This window comes from Kryptolebias marmoratus, linkage group LG15 (genome assembly GCF_001649575.2).
Source record: "Kryptolebias marmoratus isolate JLee-2015 linkage group LG15, ASM164957v2, whole genome shotgun sequence".
NCBI lineage: Eukaryota > Metazoa > Chordata > Actinopteri > Cyprinodontiformes > Rivulidae > Kryptolebias > Kryptolebias marmoratus.
The window spans coordinates 12046010-12065357 of record NC_051444.1 but is presented as its reverse complement, the minus strand read 5'-3'; the positions used below and the strand labels follow the sequence as shown (position 1 = coordinate 12065357).

The 19348-nt window shown below is 39.3% G+C and overlaps 1 protein-coding gene across 4 annotated transcripts in view; it reads left to right on the top strand.

The window, feature by feature from the left end:
- The first annotated feature begins 276 nt into the window (after positions 1–276).
- LOC108237404 (frizzled-3-like) overlaps positions 277–19348 on the top strand; it is a 30323-nt gene continuing 11251 nt past the window's right edge. For 3 of the 4 annotated variants that reach the window (XR_003039241.2, XM_037979862.1, XM_025006490.2), the window contains exons 1-3: positions 277–414; positions 1335–2120; positions 17383–17579. Coding sequence is in view for 3 of the 4 variants with exons in the window: in XM_037979862.1 (XP_037835790.1) it covers positions 1821–2120; positions 17383–17579 (497 nt within the window). In the remaining variant the exon portion in view is untranslated. Of the gene's footprint in view, positions 415–679; positions 699–1334; positions 2121–17382; positions 17580–19348 lie in introns of those variants that run through there. The other variant, XM_025006491.2, reaches the window with a different exon arrangement.

Genomic DNA, 19348 nt, shown 5'->3' with positions numbered 1-19348 from the left:
AGGATTTAGATTTATATTTAGCATGTAGCTGTAACAATTACATTTAACTAGCTAAATGTTGTAAAAAGTGACATCAGAAAATCCACACTACATTTTTAAACAGTGTTTGAAGCTAAATGTGACAAAATTTAGGCATGAATTTTGAGCACAAGCTCGTTTACAAACGGCGCCCCATAATTTGTAAGCACAGTTATATTGACAAATGCTAAGTTTTCGCTGCGCCACAGCACGTGAAACCATGTTTAGTGTCAGGTATCAGGTTGACGAGTGTAACACGCCCACGTGCATCCTCCTGTGGAGCCCCTGCGCGCGGGCACGGGCAGTGCGCGCTCCCGATGTGCGGCTCTGCTGTAACCGCAGCGACACCGGAGCCGAGGACCGTCCGAACCCGCTCGGTTGTTCCTCGCACAAAAGGTAAAAACCTTTACGACGATAACGTTAGACCGCAGCCGCGCATTGTTCTCCTGTCTCGAGGCAGCGAGTGCTCTCGGAGAAAACGCCGGCGCGCGCGCACCTTGCTGCGGCGGCGGCGGCGGCTGTCTTGAAGACGCCGCGGTGACAAACGGATTGATGGTCGGTGATTCCCGAGAGTAGTCTCAGCTGCAGTCGGAGACGCATTCAGTGATAAATGCCGTCTCAGAATCCCGAGGCCGCTTTTAATTTCTCTCCCGGTAGCGAAATTCGTCGTGCCCAGTTCGGTAAATGTTGCGCAGGTGTTCACTTAAAATTAGCAATCAATTTAACACGGTTAGCTTTAGCTAGCTGTCACGCGCTGCTCGAAGCTGAGAACTAGCTCGAGCGTAACGGTTTGTTTGTTTTACCTACAGGTGAATTACAGATAAATTAATTAAACTGCATTCCCAAAGTTTACAGCAGCCGCGCTTAAAGTGGTGTCGGTGGGTGTGAAAACATCGCGGGGAGTGTTACTGCCGCCCGGTGAAGCCTCACACAGACTGGGGGAGGGAGGTCTGAACGTCCCGCAGGTGTAGCGTTCACACCTGACCCGACTGCAGTTGTGGCGGCTCGGTTCTGTTGACTGCAACATGACCCGTGTGAGGCAGCCTCACACGAGATAACCCCACACACACCGACAAGAGCCGAGGCAGTTTGTCCAAACAATGCCAGCACGCTTTCTGTCAGTGGAAAAAAAAAACCCTCTTTGTGATCCTTTCTTTTTCCTTGTGCAGAGAAGGAGAAGGGTGTGGCCGATCAGTGTCAGATACAGTAAACTTCAGCCAAACCTCTGCTTTTTAAGCATCGAGCAGATGTCTGTTTAAACTTGCAGAACCTGTCTGATCCAGTGTGACAATTAACATGTATTTTGTGTCTTGCAGAAATCCTTCCCGTTGATCATGGCGCTCTGCAGGCTCGGGGATTCTTTCAAACATTGCTGGAAGTACAGAGAGAAGAGCTAAAGGAGAAGATGGACAGTAACCCTCAGAGGACCTGTAACAAGTGTCTGGTGGGCTGGGTTTTGACTGGGCTTGGAGATGGAACCAGGGGAAGCTGCTTTTGACCAGGGGAGCAACAGAAGCTGTGGAGGAACCACATACTGGTTTTCAAATGAGGAAGAATTTGAAGAGGCTGTCTTTCGAGGCACGTTTTGAGACGTTGTAAGGAAAGTCAAAAATGCCTGGACTGGAATTTTTGAGGATTGACACAGAGAACAACTCTGTTCTGAGCCTGCATGTGAATTGGGACCTCCAATGTGCCGTATAGGCTGTGTGCATCTGCTTTGTGGACTCCTCTTTTTACTGGCATTCACTACTGGCCATCAGGTGGCTGTGAAGATGATGGTAGTGTCATAAGACGCTGGAAATATGCGGAACGTTAAAATGCAAACACCTGTCGGAGAAGAATGTGCCAAAGACGGGCATTCAAAAACCAAAACCATTGTCTGCGGACAAAACGTTCCTGTTTGCTATGTCTTCATCCTTCTCCACCTATTCTTCCTGATTAGCCCTACTCTTTCCATTCATATAGAATCTATAGAAAGCCACAACGAGTTCAGCTGTGAGCCCATCAGACTGAGAATGTGCCAGGACCTGCCTTACAACACCACCTTTATGCCCAATCTCCTGAATCACTACGACCAGCAAACAGCTGCACTGGCTATGGAGGTAGGGTTTCTGTACATCTTTGAAGTGACACACACACAGGGTAGGAATGCTACCGTTGTAAATAAAAATGTTAGAGGCTATGTTGTTTAGAATAAACCCCACTAAATTTATTTTGAGGATTTTAAAACAAAAAGATCTTTCAAATCAAAGTGCAGGTGCAGAAATGGTAAACAACCACAAAGCGGCGTCCTGCAGAGTTTCGTTGTGTCGTGTTGTGCACCTGCTGCAGACAAGAGTTTCTCATGCAGCCTAATGTGACAGCTCAGGTATATCTGGGTCTGAAAATAAAATTGTCACTACAAATGTTGTTTTGCTAATGTTAAAATACAGTGCTCTGTTGACAGTGTAGCATGTAATTTACCTTAGAAAAAATAAGCATCAATCCATTTGTCATGTCATCTGTTTATTTGTAGTTAGGTGTCAGAAAAAGTTTATTTATTTACTTTTTATTGGAGCATGTGCTCGTGTTTACAAAAAGTTAAAAAGCACAATACAAGTGCTCATTCAGTAAAACCTTTGCAAGTGACCTGTGTTGTTTGTCATTGCATAGCAAAGTAATTTGTTCCGAATCAAACGAGGGGCCTTGTTTTAGACTGGGAAACCTCTGCCTCTGAACTCTTTAAGCTATGGGATCCACAGAGCCACAGGCATGAAAGTCGAGGATTTAACACGAGCAAGAAAAAAGGACAAAAAAGGGTTCTACTTGATCTGTCTTCCTCGTGTTACAGATCCATCTTCTGCTGCATGTCACTGCTCCACACAGACTCTGATAAATGTAGGCACTCGCTCAGTCACTCCTGACCTTTTCATTTTTATTTTTTTAAATTTGAGCAGCAGCTGACAGACAGAATGTGCTACCTGATCAGCAGCAGACGGAGAGAAATATCTTCCAACGAGGTGCTCACATGATGGGAAGGTTCAGGGAAATATCTTTGTGTCTGGGCTACGGTTTTAAGCAGTAGAGGTAGAGAAGTGGTGTTCTGCACACTGAATGCAATAGACTATCCATCTTTATCATGTTACCTCTCTTTCCTACTCTATTGTTACTCCCTGGAGAGTGTGAAAGGGCACTGAACACGGTGTTGTTCTCTAACTATGCTGTAATTACCTGTTTGCAGTAAATTTTGTTAGTATCGAAAGCAATGCATTGGATTTAAGGCCTGGGCTATCTTTATTTGTTTTATTGAAGTACTAAAAAACTAATAGTAATGAACTGTAAAAAATAAAGATGCTAGGTTTAGTTTCTTTGGTAGACAAATTTAGGTTGACATATTTTGATCTAAACAGCGTTATTTTATCTCCCATATAATTTGTTTTAATTTGCTTACACGTCTTTAGATTTCAAAGCAGCTACATATCCTGAAGGGCATAGTTTCACCCGTGTTTTGGCTAGCGTGCAACTGTGGTTATAAGTTTAAATATCACAGATGAGTAACAAATACAGTCACTTGAATTAAGCTTGCTTCCAGCTGTTCATAGTTGGCATATTAAATTACCCCTGTTGAAAAGCTGATGAATTTGTACAAGGCCAGTGTTGGCTGGGCGCATTGCATGTTTAATCCTGTGGGATTTTTTTTGTTGTTGTTCTTAGTAAGCACTTTCCCATGTCAAAACCAGATTGTCACGCAAATGATCAAGCAAATATTCTGTTTTGCTGTTTTCTTATTTCATCACAGTAAAAAAAAAAAAGAAAATTCTGCCTCAAAACTAACAGTCTTTCAATTGTTGTTTGTTGGACTCTTAAATATCTTATTTATTCTCTTTGAGAAATCGAGGGATTAAGAAACACATCTTTGTTTGTTGTATGTTATGGTTATGGTCATGTTTCTTCCTCCGGTCTCTGTGTGATTGGTGTGTGTTTCAGCTGTAGTCATAGCTATCAGTCAGCACATGTAAGACCACGAAATTGTTAAATCATGTCAGTTCCCCACGTCATGTCAAAACACGCAGTCTCAGAGTCTGTGAGAAGCATCTGTCGTTGAACTTGATTTGACCTAGATGAAGTAGGAGCCAAGTAACTGACACCCACGGACCCCTTCAGTCATGGAAGAGGCAGTTTTCTGAAGATGGCCGACTCGCAACATGAGCTCTGTTAGTTTTCCTGCTCTGCTCTGCTGCGAGCAGGCATGATTGCCCTGGTGGGAACCCTGGAGGAAATTTAATAATCTCTCACTAGAAACCACTGGCTGCATAATGCCATCTTCTGTCAATGATTGTCTGTGTTTTTTTTTTGGATAATAGTCATGCGTGTCCTCCTGGTAGATTTGTGAGCTCACATGAGTGTTCAGTTGAATCTGAAACAGAAATTTAAAGGCTCCAAGTTTAATAGTGATGCATGTAAATTTGGAAGTTTGGTTTAAATTATCTTTAATTCACACAGAAGAGGTCAGAGAGATGCAAGCTTAAGTGTATAAAAAGGCCATCCTTGAACACAGTGGAGGGTCTTTTATGGTTTGAGCCAGTGTTTGTCCAAATTATTGAAATTCTAAATGCAGAAAAGTAACATGAGACTTTGACGCACACAGCAGTACTACCTAGAAGGCATCAGAAAGTAATGTCTAACAATAAATGGAACCATGTCAGTCATGGCTTGGCCTTTCTAAAAGCCTGAACCTCAACACTATTGAAACACCATGGTGTTGATCATCTTGGCAGAGAACAGAACAAAAAGGCAGCTTTCATCCAAAGAAAAGCATATACTAAAAGGCTTACTTAAGAGAACTATAGGAAACACAGAAGAACTCCATCTGTATGTGTAACTCAGTTGGTAAACCCAGCTTAGTTGATATATTTGTGACTGTAGACAGTTTTAGGTTAAAAAATGCATTCAATTGAAACAAACTTTGTCAAGTCCAGAGATTTTATTTTAATCAAATGGGAACAACTGCTGCCACATCAGGGTGAGGAGCAGAAGATGGACTATTACAAATGGAGCCATTGTCTGCAGCTGTTGTAGTCATGTTTTGGGTCAGATCATATCCTGGATGTTTGCTCTGCCTCAGTGGCGAAACTTGCGTGCCTTTAGAGATCATTGTAGTGAGTTACTGTATGTTGCTGGCATATTCAGGCTATTTTAAGCATTTTCAAACCCAGCTTTATTTGAAATTGTGCACGGTCGTGTAAGTGTTGAGTCCTCAGCTTTAACCAAAAATGACTGAAAATATTTTTTATTTTATTTTTCTACACAATAGGCTTAGTTAAATTATAAACACGCAATTTGTGAGTGGTAATCTTTGAGTGTGATGTATTTAATGTAGATGTGACAAGCTTGAGAAACTGAGTCTTTTTCTTTTGCATGTAAGACTTGGAGTCTTGTAGTTCCTGTGGGGGTGTCAGAGCACGGTTCTGGTCCCAGCTGTCATCGCTCACTGGTGCAAACTAGCTGCTAATCTCTCTCAGCTCCACAATGACATTGATTCCCACACACCATGGACCACCCCATCTGCCACAATAGTCGATTAAACCTGAGTAAAGGGGGTGAGACCGTGAAACATGAGAGCGGGAGCTGAAAGAGGCCAGAGATGAATTTAGAAAAGGAAATTGTTCGAACATTAAACATATTCTAAGGGTTGCTTTTTTCCCTGCTTATATTTTAGCATATTTTTATGTTTTTATGTGGTAGTGAAAAATGTAATCTTTACTGTCCATCTGCCGAAGCCTGACGTCATGGTTCTCAGGGGATTAGCTGTTAATGGTGACATTACTTAAGGTCCATACGTGTTAGAAACACTGATTTAGGAATGGCACAATGAGACTGTCTCCCCAATAAATTAGAACAGAGATGAAGTCTAAAGCAAGTTTAGCACATCCAGGTTTTCCCAGCATCACCTGGTCCTGCAAAACTTTAAACTCAACTCAGAGATAATTGGCATCACTGAAATGATTTACGAATTTCTTTTGACAACCAAGGTTATGCTCTGTGTGTGAGCTGCGTTTTTAAAAAAGAAGTGATTTACATTTTATTAAACACTTCTGAACCAAAAAGAAAAAAGATCCTGTGCTCCTGTTTAGGAAGGCCAAACTACAGTGGAAGATGTATAATGTTTTTAACAAATTCTGATAATAAACTTTTGGTTCTTCTGACTAGATGTCTTTAGGATTTTCCCTTTTTCAAAATTGGTAAAGCAAATTAGACTTTCTGAACACAAATCTATTTTTTATAGTTTATGAAAAGGGTAGATTTTCTTAAATACCATTTATTAGCAAAAACAGGTTCTTTATTATACGATTATTGAACAAATGAAGCCCTTCAAGATACTTTACCCAATTTTTCTTTTTAAATAAACTCACTTTAATCTGAAAAAAATGTAGAACCTCTGTAATTTGAATTTATAATGTTAGAGAAGGGTGTACAACTTTGCAACAGTTTCAGTTTGTAGATTTAAAGAATTAAAGGCTGCACTGCAGTGGCTAGTCTTTGCTAACATTATTCAGCTTGTCTGGACAGTTGAAGCGTATTCTGTCATTAACCCTGGAGTGAAAGACGTTGCAAAGCCCTTGAACAAACAGTGAGTTTAAAAAAGGGGATCATTTGGAAAACAATGGAACTCTGTTAAAAGATAAAGAGACAGCTATCAGTCGTCACGGCCACCTCAACATAACAGCATAACATTTAGACTGTCAAAAGCAGGTGTAAGAATTTCCTTTTCTCTCATGTCATACAAGTGTATAAAATTTTGCTTTTCAACCTTTTAAAACAACTTTTTTTGTTGTATCCTGTTAGTTTTAGTCTGAGGATAACAAGGATTCACTAATATAGATGGTGTATACAGATTTTCCCCCTTTTCCCTCTCATACTTGGTCTACAGCAAAAAAATGTCTGAAAAAGTAAGAAATGTTATTTGACCATAGGTTATTTTAACACTATTACAATCTGTTATTCTGTTGGAGCATATTTTTTTTCATTATTTCTTTCATGTTGGAATTCCAAGAAAATACTTTTAAGTGTACCGTTCCAAAGCTTGTGTACCTTACAGTGTGGTCATGTGGTTTATTGTGAGCCCCAAGGCAAAGTTAACAAAACAACAATGATGAACTGACAAGTAGGCCTTTTCAATTACACTGAAAAGATGTTTAAGAGCTTTTTTTATTCACCAGGACCACCCTTGTTTTAGAGGTCCAACCCCCTTCAAAACCAAGCTATATTAAACTATGCTACTTGTTACATACATGCCAACAGTGGTATAAATTATCTAACTTTCCTTTGTGGTTTTTCTGTTAAAATGATTTAAAAATATCTGAAGATAAACAAAAAAATGTTAAATGTTAGACAAATAATCTGCTTGTGTCAAAAAAACAGTTCAAGTGTTGAAATAAAGAGGAATTTTATAGTGAGAAATTCATTGAAGGGAAATAAGGACAGGATTACAGGTTGTGTAAAGTTTTTAGATTCCTCTGTCTCTGCTGTTTGTGTTTCTGTCACCATGGGGTACTGTGTCTCAGAATCAGACTGGTTGATTTCTGAAAGGCCACCCTGAGGCCAACAGATCCCTCAAAACTGTGTGTGTGTGCACACTCAAAACCTACAGTTTGAGGCTTGTTGTTTTTTTTGTGTGACTATGAAAGAGGTTTGTGAAAGAGGTATACTTTTGTGGGTGTGTGGGATGGCTGGGTTGCATTTGTACTATGTTAAGTGTGTGTGTGTGTGTGCGCACACTTGCTTTTCTTTGCATTTGAAGAGGCTCATTACCCTATTTACTCTATAGACAGACGGGTCCTCTTTCAGTTTAAAAGTTCCTGTTTATTTCAGTTGAACTCTAAATTATCCTGCCTATTCTGACAGTCTGTTAAAACTGCCAGCCCAAACGAAGCAATTATTTATTTATGCGCTGAACAAAGGCACTGCCTGGTGCTGTTTTTTTGGCAGACTGTTCCCATCTACATAGCTGCTACCACTGCTTATTCAGCCTCACAATTCCTGAAAGAGATTTAAGGAGAGATTTTCCATTGCTCAAATACCTCCCCTTAGCCTGACATAAAATTGACTGTTTGAAAATGCCTTAATGGGAATGAGATACTTGATCACTTTTGGACTCACTGATACTGGCATCAGCGGGTCCGTCTCGGCTCCTGGCTTTAGGTTAGCCATGCAGCAATAAAGAGAGGAGGTAGGAGCTTGTCAGTATGTTGGCTGAATGGCAATCCTTAAAGTGAAAAAACAAGAACGCTCCAACATACACTGCAAAAACATTATGAGCAGGAGAGGAGCATTGATTTTGTCATAAAACAACTCAAACCTCATAAACACACAAGTCAAAGCCTATTCTATATTGTGAACTTCTACACAGCTTTAGTTTGCCCTCTGCTCTGACGGGCACTATATATTTATTACATTTGAGCAACATCAGTGTTGTACTATTATTGAACTGCAAATTTTGAAGCAAACATTTGTACAGCACATGTTCTGTGGTTGAAAAAAAATGTGTCAAAGAAAGCAACTATCTGGCTAAAATGGTTTGGAAGAATAGTTGTGTTTTTAGAGACACTTCTCCTATTTCTGTTTTAAGTAGCTGTTAGCTTGCCGTGCCTGTTAGTGCCTGAGTATGTGTGTGTGTGGTTCCACTCTTTCAGATGGCTTTCAGCCCTTTGGTGCACAATTATACAAATATAGGTTATCCATGTCTTATGGTCCTAATCTGAACCCATGACCTGGTCTATGAAGTGTGTGAGTGGACATGTGTCAGCAGCCAGTTGGGAGAAGTTTAAACCTTAGCACTAATCCCAACTTACACTAACGCGCACACAAACATACACACATTTGCAATCATTGATCCCCTTCTCACGCAAAGCTACTCAACACAATGCTGCTCTAACATTTTCAGCACACTGCAAATCAGAATCAGCGTCGGCTCTAAAAGCTCTTGTGCCACTAATTGTGCACTTATCAAGCCACATGCAGCTTTTCAGCTCTCCAAAAATGGCTTCCATGGTAATGCATATACTGTGGTTTGTATGCAGATGGTTTTTCAAATTGATCCCAACATCGTATTAAATATTCTTCTTTTCATGATTTTAGACAGTAAAGCCTTGTTCGTCTTTTTATTAATAATATAAGACTGAATAAATCCAACGCACAAAAATCAGTATGTAAATTACAAACACAAAATGTGAATTGTACAAAATCTTTTTTGTTGTTCATTTATTTAAAGACATATATTTTATTGAAGAAACAGATATTAAGATAATGTTGCATTAAAGAGTCTGTGTTTAGGAGCATAAAGATGAGTGGTAAACAGATGGATATACGCAGGCGGTTTATATCGTGTTAAGACATGTGGGCGATCAGACTCAGCTCTGCTGTCACACTTTTTGGTTCTCCGTCTTTATCGTTTAATTTGCCCTCCCCGACTCATGCTTCTTAGACTCTTTTATTCTCACTTTCACACTTTTCGGTGTCGCCTCATGTGCAAGCTTGTTTGCTATACTTTTTATATTGCTCGCCCATTGTGGAAGATCTCCAAAAAATGCGAGTGGATGAATGTTTGTCTGTTATCCTCAATGAGGCATGGCCGTGAAAGAGTCTTCACATCACCTGTTGCCATGGTAGTTAAACTGGCTGAGAAGGAAAGGAAGGAATGGAGGGAGGGAGACGGGCAGGGGAGTGGAGGAAAATTGGATGATGTGTGATACGTTTTAGAATAAACCAAGAGGACAAGGGGGGAGGAGAATAAAATGACAGATTTAGCTGCTGAAGTTACATGTTCATAGATGATAGAAAGACTCATTACAAATCCTAAAAGTCTAATGAGATTTAAACTCTGGTTATAGTCATTGTCATGTGTTAAAGTTCTGGGCTTTCAGCTACAAAAGGACACCTTTCAACTTTTTAGTTAAGGTATAAAGACACCACCTAGGAATGGCCGCCACTCAATTTTTACTTTGTTCATTGTTGTCTGGGCAAGGCAGAGAAGAAAGACTCATTAAAGATACAGTTTCAAGTAATTTCAGGCGGCATCGCAGATGATTACATTAGCCTCCTCTTAGCGCAGATAATAACATCAAGACATCCTACACCTGATTGAGTTAACGTAACACTCCTTTGACCTCAACTTCCTAACCTACCTCGATTCGGGGTCTGCAACCGGCACCTCTTTGGAGCCAACATAGAAATGTAAAAGATTTAAATTTATAACCACAAGAGGAAAACAATAAAATATATGGCAAGTCATACTGATAACACTGAGAATTAGAAGTAAAAGCTTGCCTTTGATTGAAATGAAAAAAAAATACCTTAAATAAAATTTGAAGTAAGTGAAAGTCTCTGCCTTTATGTGAGGAAATTTATCAAGTCACAGATATCCACAAATAAAAAAAAGACATTTTATCAAAGGGGGTCTACACAGAAAACATGATTTTATCATGGTAAAACACCAATAATTGTCAACAGTTTACTACAAGTCTTTAATTTTATAATGTCACACACTAGTTTTCTGTAGAACTGAGTTGTGGGAACTTTATTTCAAGGTTTAAGTAAATTTTGCAGCTCTGGGCAATTTTTATATATTGGGAAAAGGAGCAGGAATGGCTCTTTTGACAGTAAAAGTTGCTGACACCATAAGCTGTAGCTCTTTTTATTTTAATTACCTGAATTCATTCTTCCTGCAGTGTTATTTATGTTTTCTAATTTCTTGTTAATAGAAAGGATTGCACTTTTTTGTTCTCTTTGGCAGCCAAGTATTATCAAGCCCCAGTCATTTTCATTGTCTTCAGCTTCTGCAGTAGTTTTGACTGTACGTTTAAACACAATTAACTAGTAAAATTTACTTTTTGTGATTTTTTTTTTTTTTTTTTTTTTTTTTTTTTTTTTTTTTAACAGCATTTCAGACCTCATTTATAACCTGAGGAAACAACAACCATCAGTCAGGCACAGCACAGATCTGTAAATTTTCCTATAAATTTGACAAGAGCACAGCCATTCAGAGATCACATTAAGAGATTGTATATCATCTACAAATTTTTAACAATGCTACATATAAGTTAGATTGTGTATTCAAGGAAACTAAGCACATGAGATGCAGCCAATTAAACTAAAAGGGTTTTTAAATTTCAGCAGAGAAATGGTAATATACTGAACAAAAGTCATCATTTTACTCTTAGAATAAATCAGTGGATAAGAAGAGCATTTGACACATGAAGAGAGAATGTATGTTGACGTTACAGCTTTCTAGTCCCCCACCCCACAATATAAAATGACAGAAAGGAGTGGGGGAAGTCAATGAATGCTAATGTTAAAAGGAGCAAAAAGGCAAAAGAAGTGAAGGTGGACAAGTCCATGTCAGCGTAATTGCTGGGAGTAAATGGGAGGCAAGGAAAATAGGAGATGAACACAAGAGAGAGAAGATGGGAGGGGAAGTGAGCGTGAAGGGGAATGCCATTAACGGCTTTGTGCAGTCCTCCCGACTGAACGATGGACAGACATGGATAAACCAACAAATGGATGAAAGAGGGAGAGAGTGTGAGAGAACTGTGCCCCTTTCTTAACCACCTATTCAGAGATTAGGGAGGAGAGCATCAGAAAATGTGCAGTTCATCTGTTCAAAGCCAACGCCTGGGTGTCTCAGGAGCAGGAGAGGAGAGGCAGGCACATCGCCAGAGTCTGTGTGTTTTGTGATTTGTATTCCTTTACGAACACATTCATTATTTATGCATATTGGAGTGAGGAGCTATAAAATGTAGCTTGAGTTTAAATTTATGCAGTGAAAGTGGAGGATGGAGACAGTGGGAATGCAGAACTTCAAATGGAAAAAAAGTAGGTGGAGAGTTAGATGGAGTCATCATATAACCGTTATATAACTGAGCTGTAACAATGCACTTTACTTACACTGTAGGGAGTAAGAGAGAATGTAATTCGGCTCTAATGCATTAAAGGAGGATGTTGGTAATAGTCTGTGGCAGGAACAGAAATGGTCGAATCGAGTGGCAGGAGACAGGGAGAAGCAAATAAAGGTGTTATTGCTTTTGCTGCAAGAGAGTAAATAAAGGATTTAACGCTCATAGCTACTGGAGTCAGGATGTTGGCGGGATGTTGAGCAGTATGATGAAAGCAGCTGATGTGGTCTGACACCATTTATGCTGCAGGCCCTAAAGCACTGGTTTGAGAGTGAGTTGAGACAGAGATGGCATGAGAAGACATATAGCGTATGAGAGGACGACATGCCCAGAGAGACTTAGGCAAGGTTTAGTAAGAAAATGGCAGATTTTTTTTTTTCTCTTAAGTTCCTCATGTGTGACAGAGAACCGTATTATTTACAAGCATATTGATAGTTCATACTTCTATCAGGACTAGTTTAATGAATTATTCTTTCCTGAATTTATTTTTAGGCATAAAACAACAAAGAAACATCAAACAGCCAATGAAAAGGTTCCTTCGAGGTAGAAGCCGGTGTCCGGGAGCTGTTTAATGTGATACATTTGACAGTCATGTACACCACAACACTGAGTGGTGCAGCTTTTGATCAGAATCGTTGGACCGGTGCCCATTCGGGGCCTGTGTTTTTGGAAGCTTAGACTCAACAGCCTGTCACCTTGATATGACCACAAAACAAAGCTGGTGACAGCCAGAGGAAGTGTGTGAGGTTCTCACACACTAAGCACTCCTTCAAATCCATTTGACTCTCTAATCCACCGAGTAACAGCCACTCTTTTTCTTCTCAATTCCTCTCCAGGTTTCTGTTTTTTTTTTTCCTCCATTCTTGCCTTTCTTTCTATTTCTCCCCCTTCTGCACAGGCCAAATTCTCACCACCCCTCACACACAATTATACTGAATAAAAAAAGTATATTAATTATATTTATATGGGGAAAATATATAAAAATGAAAACTATGAAGTTCTACTTTGGGTACCTTTTCATAGTAACCAAACACAAAGAGAAGCTGGTAATTGAAGGTTAAGATTTTCCAGAATTTCAGCTTTAGTGAGTCTTTCTCAGCTAACAAACCGACCCGTTCCTAAAGTTTATATAATGTCGCTGATGTTCTCTCGCTGTTGCAACATTTAATTTGATTTCACCAGATACACTCGGGTAACTGTTTGGGAGGAAACATTTTGTTCAGTCTCAACATGCTGCAGTCTAGCACCAAAGGTTTACAAACACAGAACTCCATGTTAAAAACACTACAGTCTGGTTTGGCCTCTAACAGTACAGCTCTAATTGCTGTCTCTTGTTTGCCAGGAGCATAATTGCGTGCATTATGTGAGTGTTAATCGCATGCCTCTTACTTTGTCTTTTTCCCTCTTTTTCCTGTTGTTTTTTTTTTTTTTTTACCTTTTGTCTCTTCCCCTCCCCGTGGACTTCTGTGGAGAGAGGGAGTAAAGACAGAGAAACTTAATCCCTCCATTGATTCAGAGGTGGACCAGTCAGGGGCCTTTTTTCTTTTTCCTCACAAGAAAATATTCTGGTTCTTTTTATTCTGAATGCCCACAGTTGCATTCATTTCATTCATATGCAAAAATATTTTTTCTTCTTTTAACCCAGCAGTTTCCCTGAGCATATCAGCATTTTGATGTGTTTGTGATTCAAGATTTGTATTTATTTATTTATTTGCTGAATAGACAGCAGACCTGTCTCAGTGAAATGCTTCACACAGCTGCTACTACTGTCAGTATAAATTGTGGTCACTCACCTGTAGGGAAGGCATATATTTGTCCAGGAATTGGTTTTCCTACATTGAATTACATATTTACCAAAATAATTAATTAGCTTGGGCTCTTGCTTGTATCATATATAATCATTTAGCTTATTCAAACCATGTTGGGAGCTTAATGACAGGAAAGGAAATAAAAACCAACAGTGAGGGAGAAACTTATCAAGGAAAGGTATCTTTGGAAATGATTGGCGTATCTTCTTGTCCCCACCCTCCATCTTATTTTTCAACATTATCCATGTTTTAGTTGGAGCCTGCTCTCCCCCTCAGGGCAGTTTTCAGGCTTTTCCATTTTTTTTCTTCTCCCTGCTTGTCTATCACAACTGACATACATAATGTCAGGCAATTCACTTGAGTTATTCTCTGTGGGAAGCTGATTGCAGGTCCCTTTCTCCTTTGTGCGGTGGCACAGTCAGGCCACTTAATATCAATATTCTCTTTGTGGTGAGAGATGGGAGGCAATTGCCCTGAATGTCAGAATAATTGCACACAGCTATCTGCGCACACATGATTATTTGAGCAGGCACGAAAACCAAGCTTTGTCACGCACATGCTGAAGCACAAAAACTGGGACATGCACTGAAAACACGAGGGAAGGCACGCATGTAAACTCTCACGCACAAGAGAAACGGGTAGAATGAGGACACCTAAAACGGGGATCTCAAACGGATTTGCAGTGCAGTTGGGCTGAGGTGACAGCAAGAAACCTTATTTTCTTCCAGACGAGAAAAGCGACTCGTTCAGAGCGTAGTTTCCAATTTCAGTCTGGCCTGAGGCTCAAAGCAGATATATGAGTGAGACAGGTGGACAACCAGGGACAAAGATGGATTGTCAGATCAGTGCTCACATCAGAATTTAAGACCGAGGACTTGAGAACATTTTGATGTCAGAGTTAATCTCTTGCTTCTAGACGCTTTATTGTTACGTTTATTTTATGAATAAACACGATTCTCTGCTCTTACTTCACATGATTTCTGGTCTTGATGGTAGGGATGCACGCACAAATGTGTGACATTTTTACACAAGCTGCAAAAAAATGTAGAGCATTTTTATTTCCAAGTTTATTTGAACAAAAAGACTCACATTTGGCTAACGCTATAATCTCACAGAAATGGCTTTCTTCCTGTAAAATGTATGCAAGTACATTCATTTTAAATGTGGACTTTGAATTTTTTTGAAGAAACATGCAATTTATCCTCTTTGAAATGTTGCTTAAAACATGAAGCAATGAGAAATTTTCAAAAACCAAAAAATTAGTTTGGGATATTACTGTTTGGCCTTGTTCTTTAAGAATTTGTTTGTTTAAAATTCTTCCTGTAGTTCAACTTTGAGCTTCCTCCTTCAGTGGTTCTACATGGCTAATCAGTCCTATCAGCATTTGATTGGTTTAAACAAACCTACTTAAATAAATGTATGTTCATGCTGCCCAATCAAACTTTGCATATAAACTAGAAGGGAACAGTTGTATGAGTTGCAAAAAGGCTTAAATTATTGAAAGATTAAGAGGTCTGTGCACATGATGTTCATTTCTGTGCAGTCCTCCAAACTGTGTCACGCGCTCATGCACCGCTGCTTCCATTTACTGGTGGAGCATCTCCCCCATCTGTGAATCTAGAACACAGCAATTGAGTAACGATCAAAATACACTTACAACCTATGAATTCACTCCAGCATGCACACAACACACATTTACTGATGCATGAATATTTGCACCGATGCGCTCTGTAAGCATACACACAAGCTTTTATGGTAACTGATCAATGTAAGTGCAGTGTTTTGTGTCACATGTACACAGAAATCACATCTACACAAACACCGAGGCCCAGATTCATTATGATTGTGCGGTGGGTGTTATCTGCTCCATCTTCACGTCTTCATTATTTCCTCTTAGCTGCTCCGTCTCAGCATCATGTTCACAAAGCAAATTGCGCTAATTATACGTTTGTGAAAACACACCCATCAAATTCAGCAGGTGTGAGCAATTCGCACACTCTTAGCATCAGAACACAGCAGATTTATGTTGTCCTCTCGGCTCAAATTAAGTATGACCGTCTGTCATTAACACATCAGCATCAGAAGTGACAGAGAGAGAAATGTTTTCTCACAGCGAGCTGCAGGTTTTAACAGATGACGTACAGAGACGCTCCTTACGAACATCTGATTAGATCAGAGAGGAATCATGTTCAGGAAGGCATTTATAATCAATGTGGTTTTAATTTATCATTACTGCATCCTTATTTTTACTTAATAAGCTGAAAATAAGATCTTTCTGGATCTCAAGGTGTACGCTGCACACTCTTCTCATACGAGGAGGGTCAGACAACCACCCCCTGCTTTTGAGTGAGTGCAGGGTGGGGTGGAGCCGCTATAATTGTCTGACAAAATGATTACTTTCAGTCCTGATTGTTTAGATCTTTAAATATGAAGCAGTGTTTGTCGAAATGTTCAATCAGAAGGTTTGGCTTTCTACAACAAAAAGGTTTTACGCATTTTTTCAACTGGAGGAGAGGATTAATAATACTTTTCCAAGCAGCAATCTTTCTCACTTTTTTCATCACAGACACAAACACCACCTATTCTCAGGAGATAATAAATATTTGATGTTAAAGGCATGTTGCAAACATCACTGGTCTATGAGAATCAGATGCTTTTTGCTCCAGCAGGTATTTCTGTAAATATGTGAGGGTTTTCTTCTAAATGCATTGATAATACCTCATAATACCTTTTAATGTTGGCAAACTGCACCATCACAGAGTGACGCTGGGTGGTTGACATCCAAGTTAGAAGCACAAAGCTCTCTTTGCGAGGGCTTTGTGAATTAGGCAGAGAAGCAAAATCCAAAATTGTGCCCGCAAAAGCCGTTCAAACATTAGTTAATCTGGGCCAGCATGTTGTGTGCAGTTTAGTATGATGTTTTGTAAATGTTTACAAAAACACCATCTTAAAAAAGGTTTCCTCCTACACCAAACAAAGGAGGTGGAACAGTAATGGTCATTCTTTTAGACTGAATTCATCATTGCTTTAGAGTTTGTTGTTTGAGCATGTCACAAAGCTGTGGCACCTTTGCCGAAAGTACATAAATCACATTTTCTTCAATTTCAACAACACTGTAAAGGTCATAAGTCTTATTTTCAGACTTGTATCTACCACTAAAGGGAGCAGTATATAATGTGTAGTGTGTGAAAAGCTCTGCTGTTCGTTTGCTCAACCCATGGCTGTAGCCGATCCTTTAGAGGTCTGTCTTTACTGTCCCCTGCTTCAAAGCAATGTTTGGTAATATGATTGCAGCTATGCATGTTTCAGAAGCTTCTGAGCATTAATGTCAAATGCAGTAGTGGTATAAGTTGCAACAAATGGGGTAGAACATTTTTGGTTTTCTCTCCTCTTTAGTGGCTATTTTTAGGTTAAAAATGAACTCTTTCATGTGACACTTAGGAGTTCCTGAGCTTTTGTGTATATGAGTATGTATTTTGTGCATTATTGCCATGTTGGTCTGCATTCATGAGAGGTTTGTTGTTGTTAAAAATATGCCATATTGTTTTGCACTTGACTTTGTACCTGTTAAGCTCATGTAGTTTTAAATTGAAATCCTGATTTTTCTTGTTCCTTTCTTTCCAAAGCCTTTTCATCCAATGGTAAACCTCGTGTGCAGCGCTGACCTGCGGATGTTCCTGTGTGCGGTGTACGCTCCGGTGTGCACAGAGTACGGCCGTATGTCCATGCCATGTCGGTCCATCTGCCAGCGAGCCAAGGATGAGTGCCATAAACTCATGGAGATCTTTGGAGTGGCTTGGCCAGATGACATGGAGTGCAGCAGGTATGAATGTAGAATACTGTTTTTCATTTGATTATAAGTTCAGTGGTAAGACTTAAAGTAGCTTTTACTGTGTCAACTTTCATTTGGCAGCAGAGGTAGATTTACCCACAGACGCAGTTCCAAAGGAAAGTACAAGGACTTCATTAGGGATCTGAGGAAGTTGATCACAAATCAGGAGTTTTTGTATGGGGTGTTACACATCAAGCTGACTGGAGTCAGGAATGTCTGGGCAGTCTGAGAGTGTTATCTGTCTTGTTTTCTCTGTTGTCTGTCAGACCCTGTTGACTTTTGATATGTTGGTTTTTTTTTCCTTGTGTTTTGGGCCATCAGAGAGATTAGTCTGATCGGCTGCTCAGTCTTGCAAATTGATACACGAGAAAGGAGAGGACAGTGACAGAAGACAGTAAATGCTAAATCGATATTTCACACATATGATTTATCTTTTCAAACCAGGCATTAACTGTAAATTAAGAGAGACAAGCTCTGTATGAAACTGTCAAAAAACTCAAAACCTTCACTGCTTTTTGTTGTTCATGAGGTGTTATTATTTTCCTCATTAAAAGAGTATCCATTGCTCTTTACTTCTGTGCTGCTGTTATTTATGTATTTAGGTAGTAGGTCCAGTTTATGAAGTGGTTTTTATAACATGTTGGACTATTGTTTTTCCCCCAGTCCCTACCTATTGTCAATGCTTTTTTTAGCATTAGTTTGTTGTGTAAGTCTTTGAAGTTCTCTCTCACCAGCTGCAGTCTCCAGTTTCAAGTCCTTACATTTGTATGTGTCAAGTAAAAACCAGAGCTCTTCTGTGTGGTTGATCCTCTCCATTATTCACTTAAAAATCCAGGCATGTCTGCTTTATTACACATCCCTAATCCATGTCTAAACTTGCCATATTTAGTGTGTAAGATGTGAGCTTTGTGGTTTTTATGGTTTCCTGCAGCTGAGATTTTGCAGCATCATGTACTATAAAGCAGCTGTCCAATGAAAAAGTCTTTGCTCTAAAACACTTATCTCCAAAGTCAACTAAATTATGTAGCTGACTAACACTAATTTAAAATAAAAAACTTTTCAAAGGAAGGTTTCATGGTGACATAAGGCAAATACTACGATTGTCAGCAGTGGTTCAATGAAAGTAGAAAAGAGTAAAGATGAGGATTTGGAGCAACAAACGCAGAACCAGCAGTTTTGAGATTACTGTATTCTCTGGAGCTGTTTTTCTGGTAAGGTAGCTGGTAGACTGACAAAACTCATTGCATAATTACAGACTAATGCTAAAAAAACATACAGATGTCAGCTAGACAGGTGAATCATGGCATACACTCTATGATCCCAAAATACACTAAGACTGGTTGTCGAATGGATAAAGCAGGTTAACATTAGTTTTTTAAAAGGGTTTTCTAAAGTCTTGACCTCAGCCCCATTTAAAATATGGATGCAAATCCCTGCCAGTACATTGTTTGTTACTGTCTAGTCGATGTGTATACATATTTTTACTGTCACGACATTCAGAAAACAAAGACATTTTTAAATACAAACCTTTTTTTAATTTAAGCACGTTTTGCACAGTGGTGGAGAAAGTACTCAAACACTGTACTTAAGTAAAAGTACAAATAAACAGACAAAAATGTACTCCAGTAAAAGTAGAAGTACCACCTTAACATTTTTACTTAAGTAAAAGTAAGAGAGTACTTGCTTTTAAAAATACTTAAGTATTAAAAGTAAAAGTACTTTTTTTTTTTCATTCAACCTTTATTTATACAGGTTAGTCT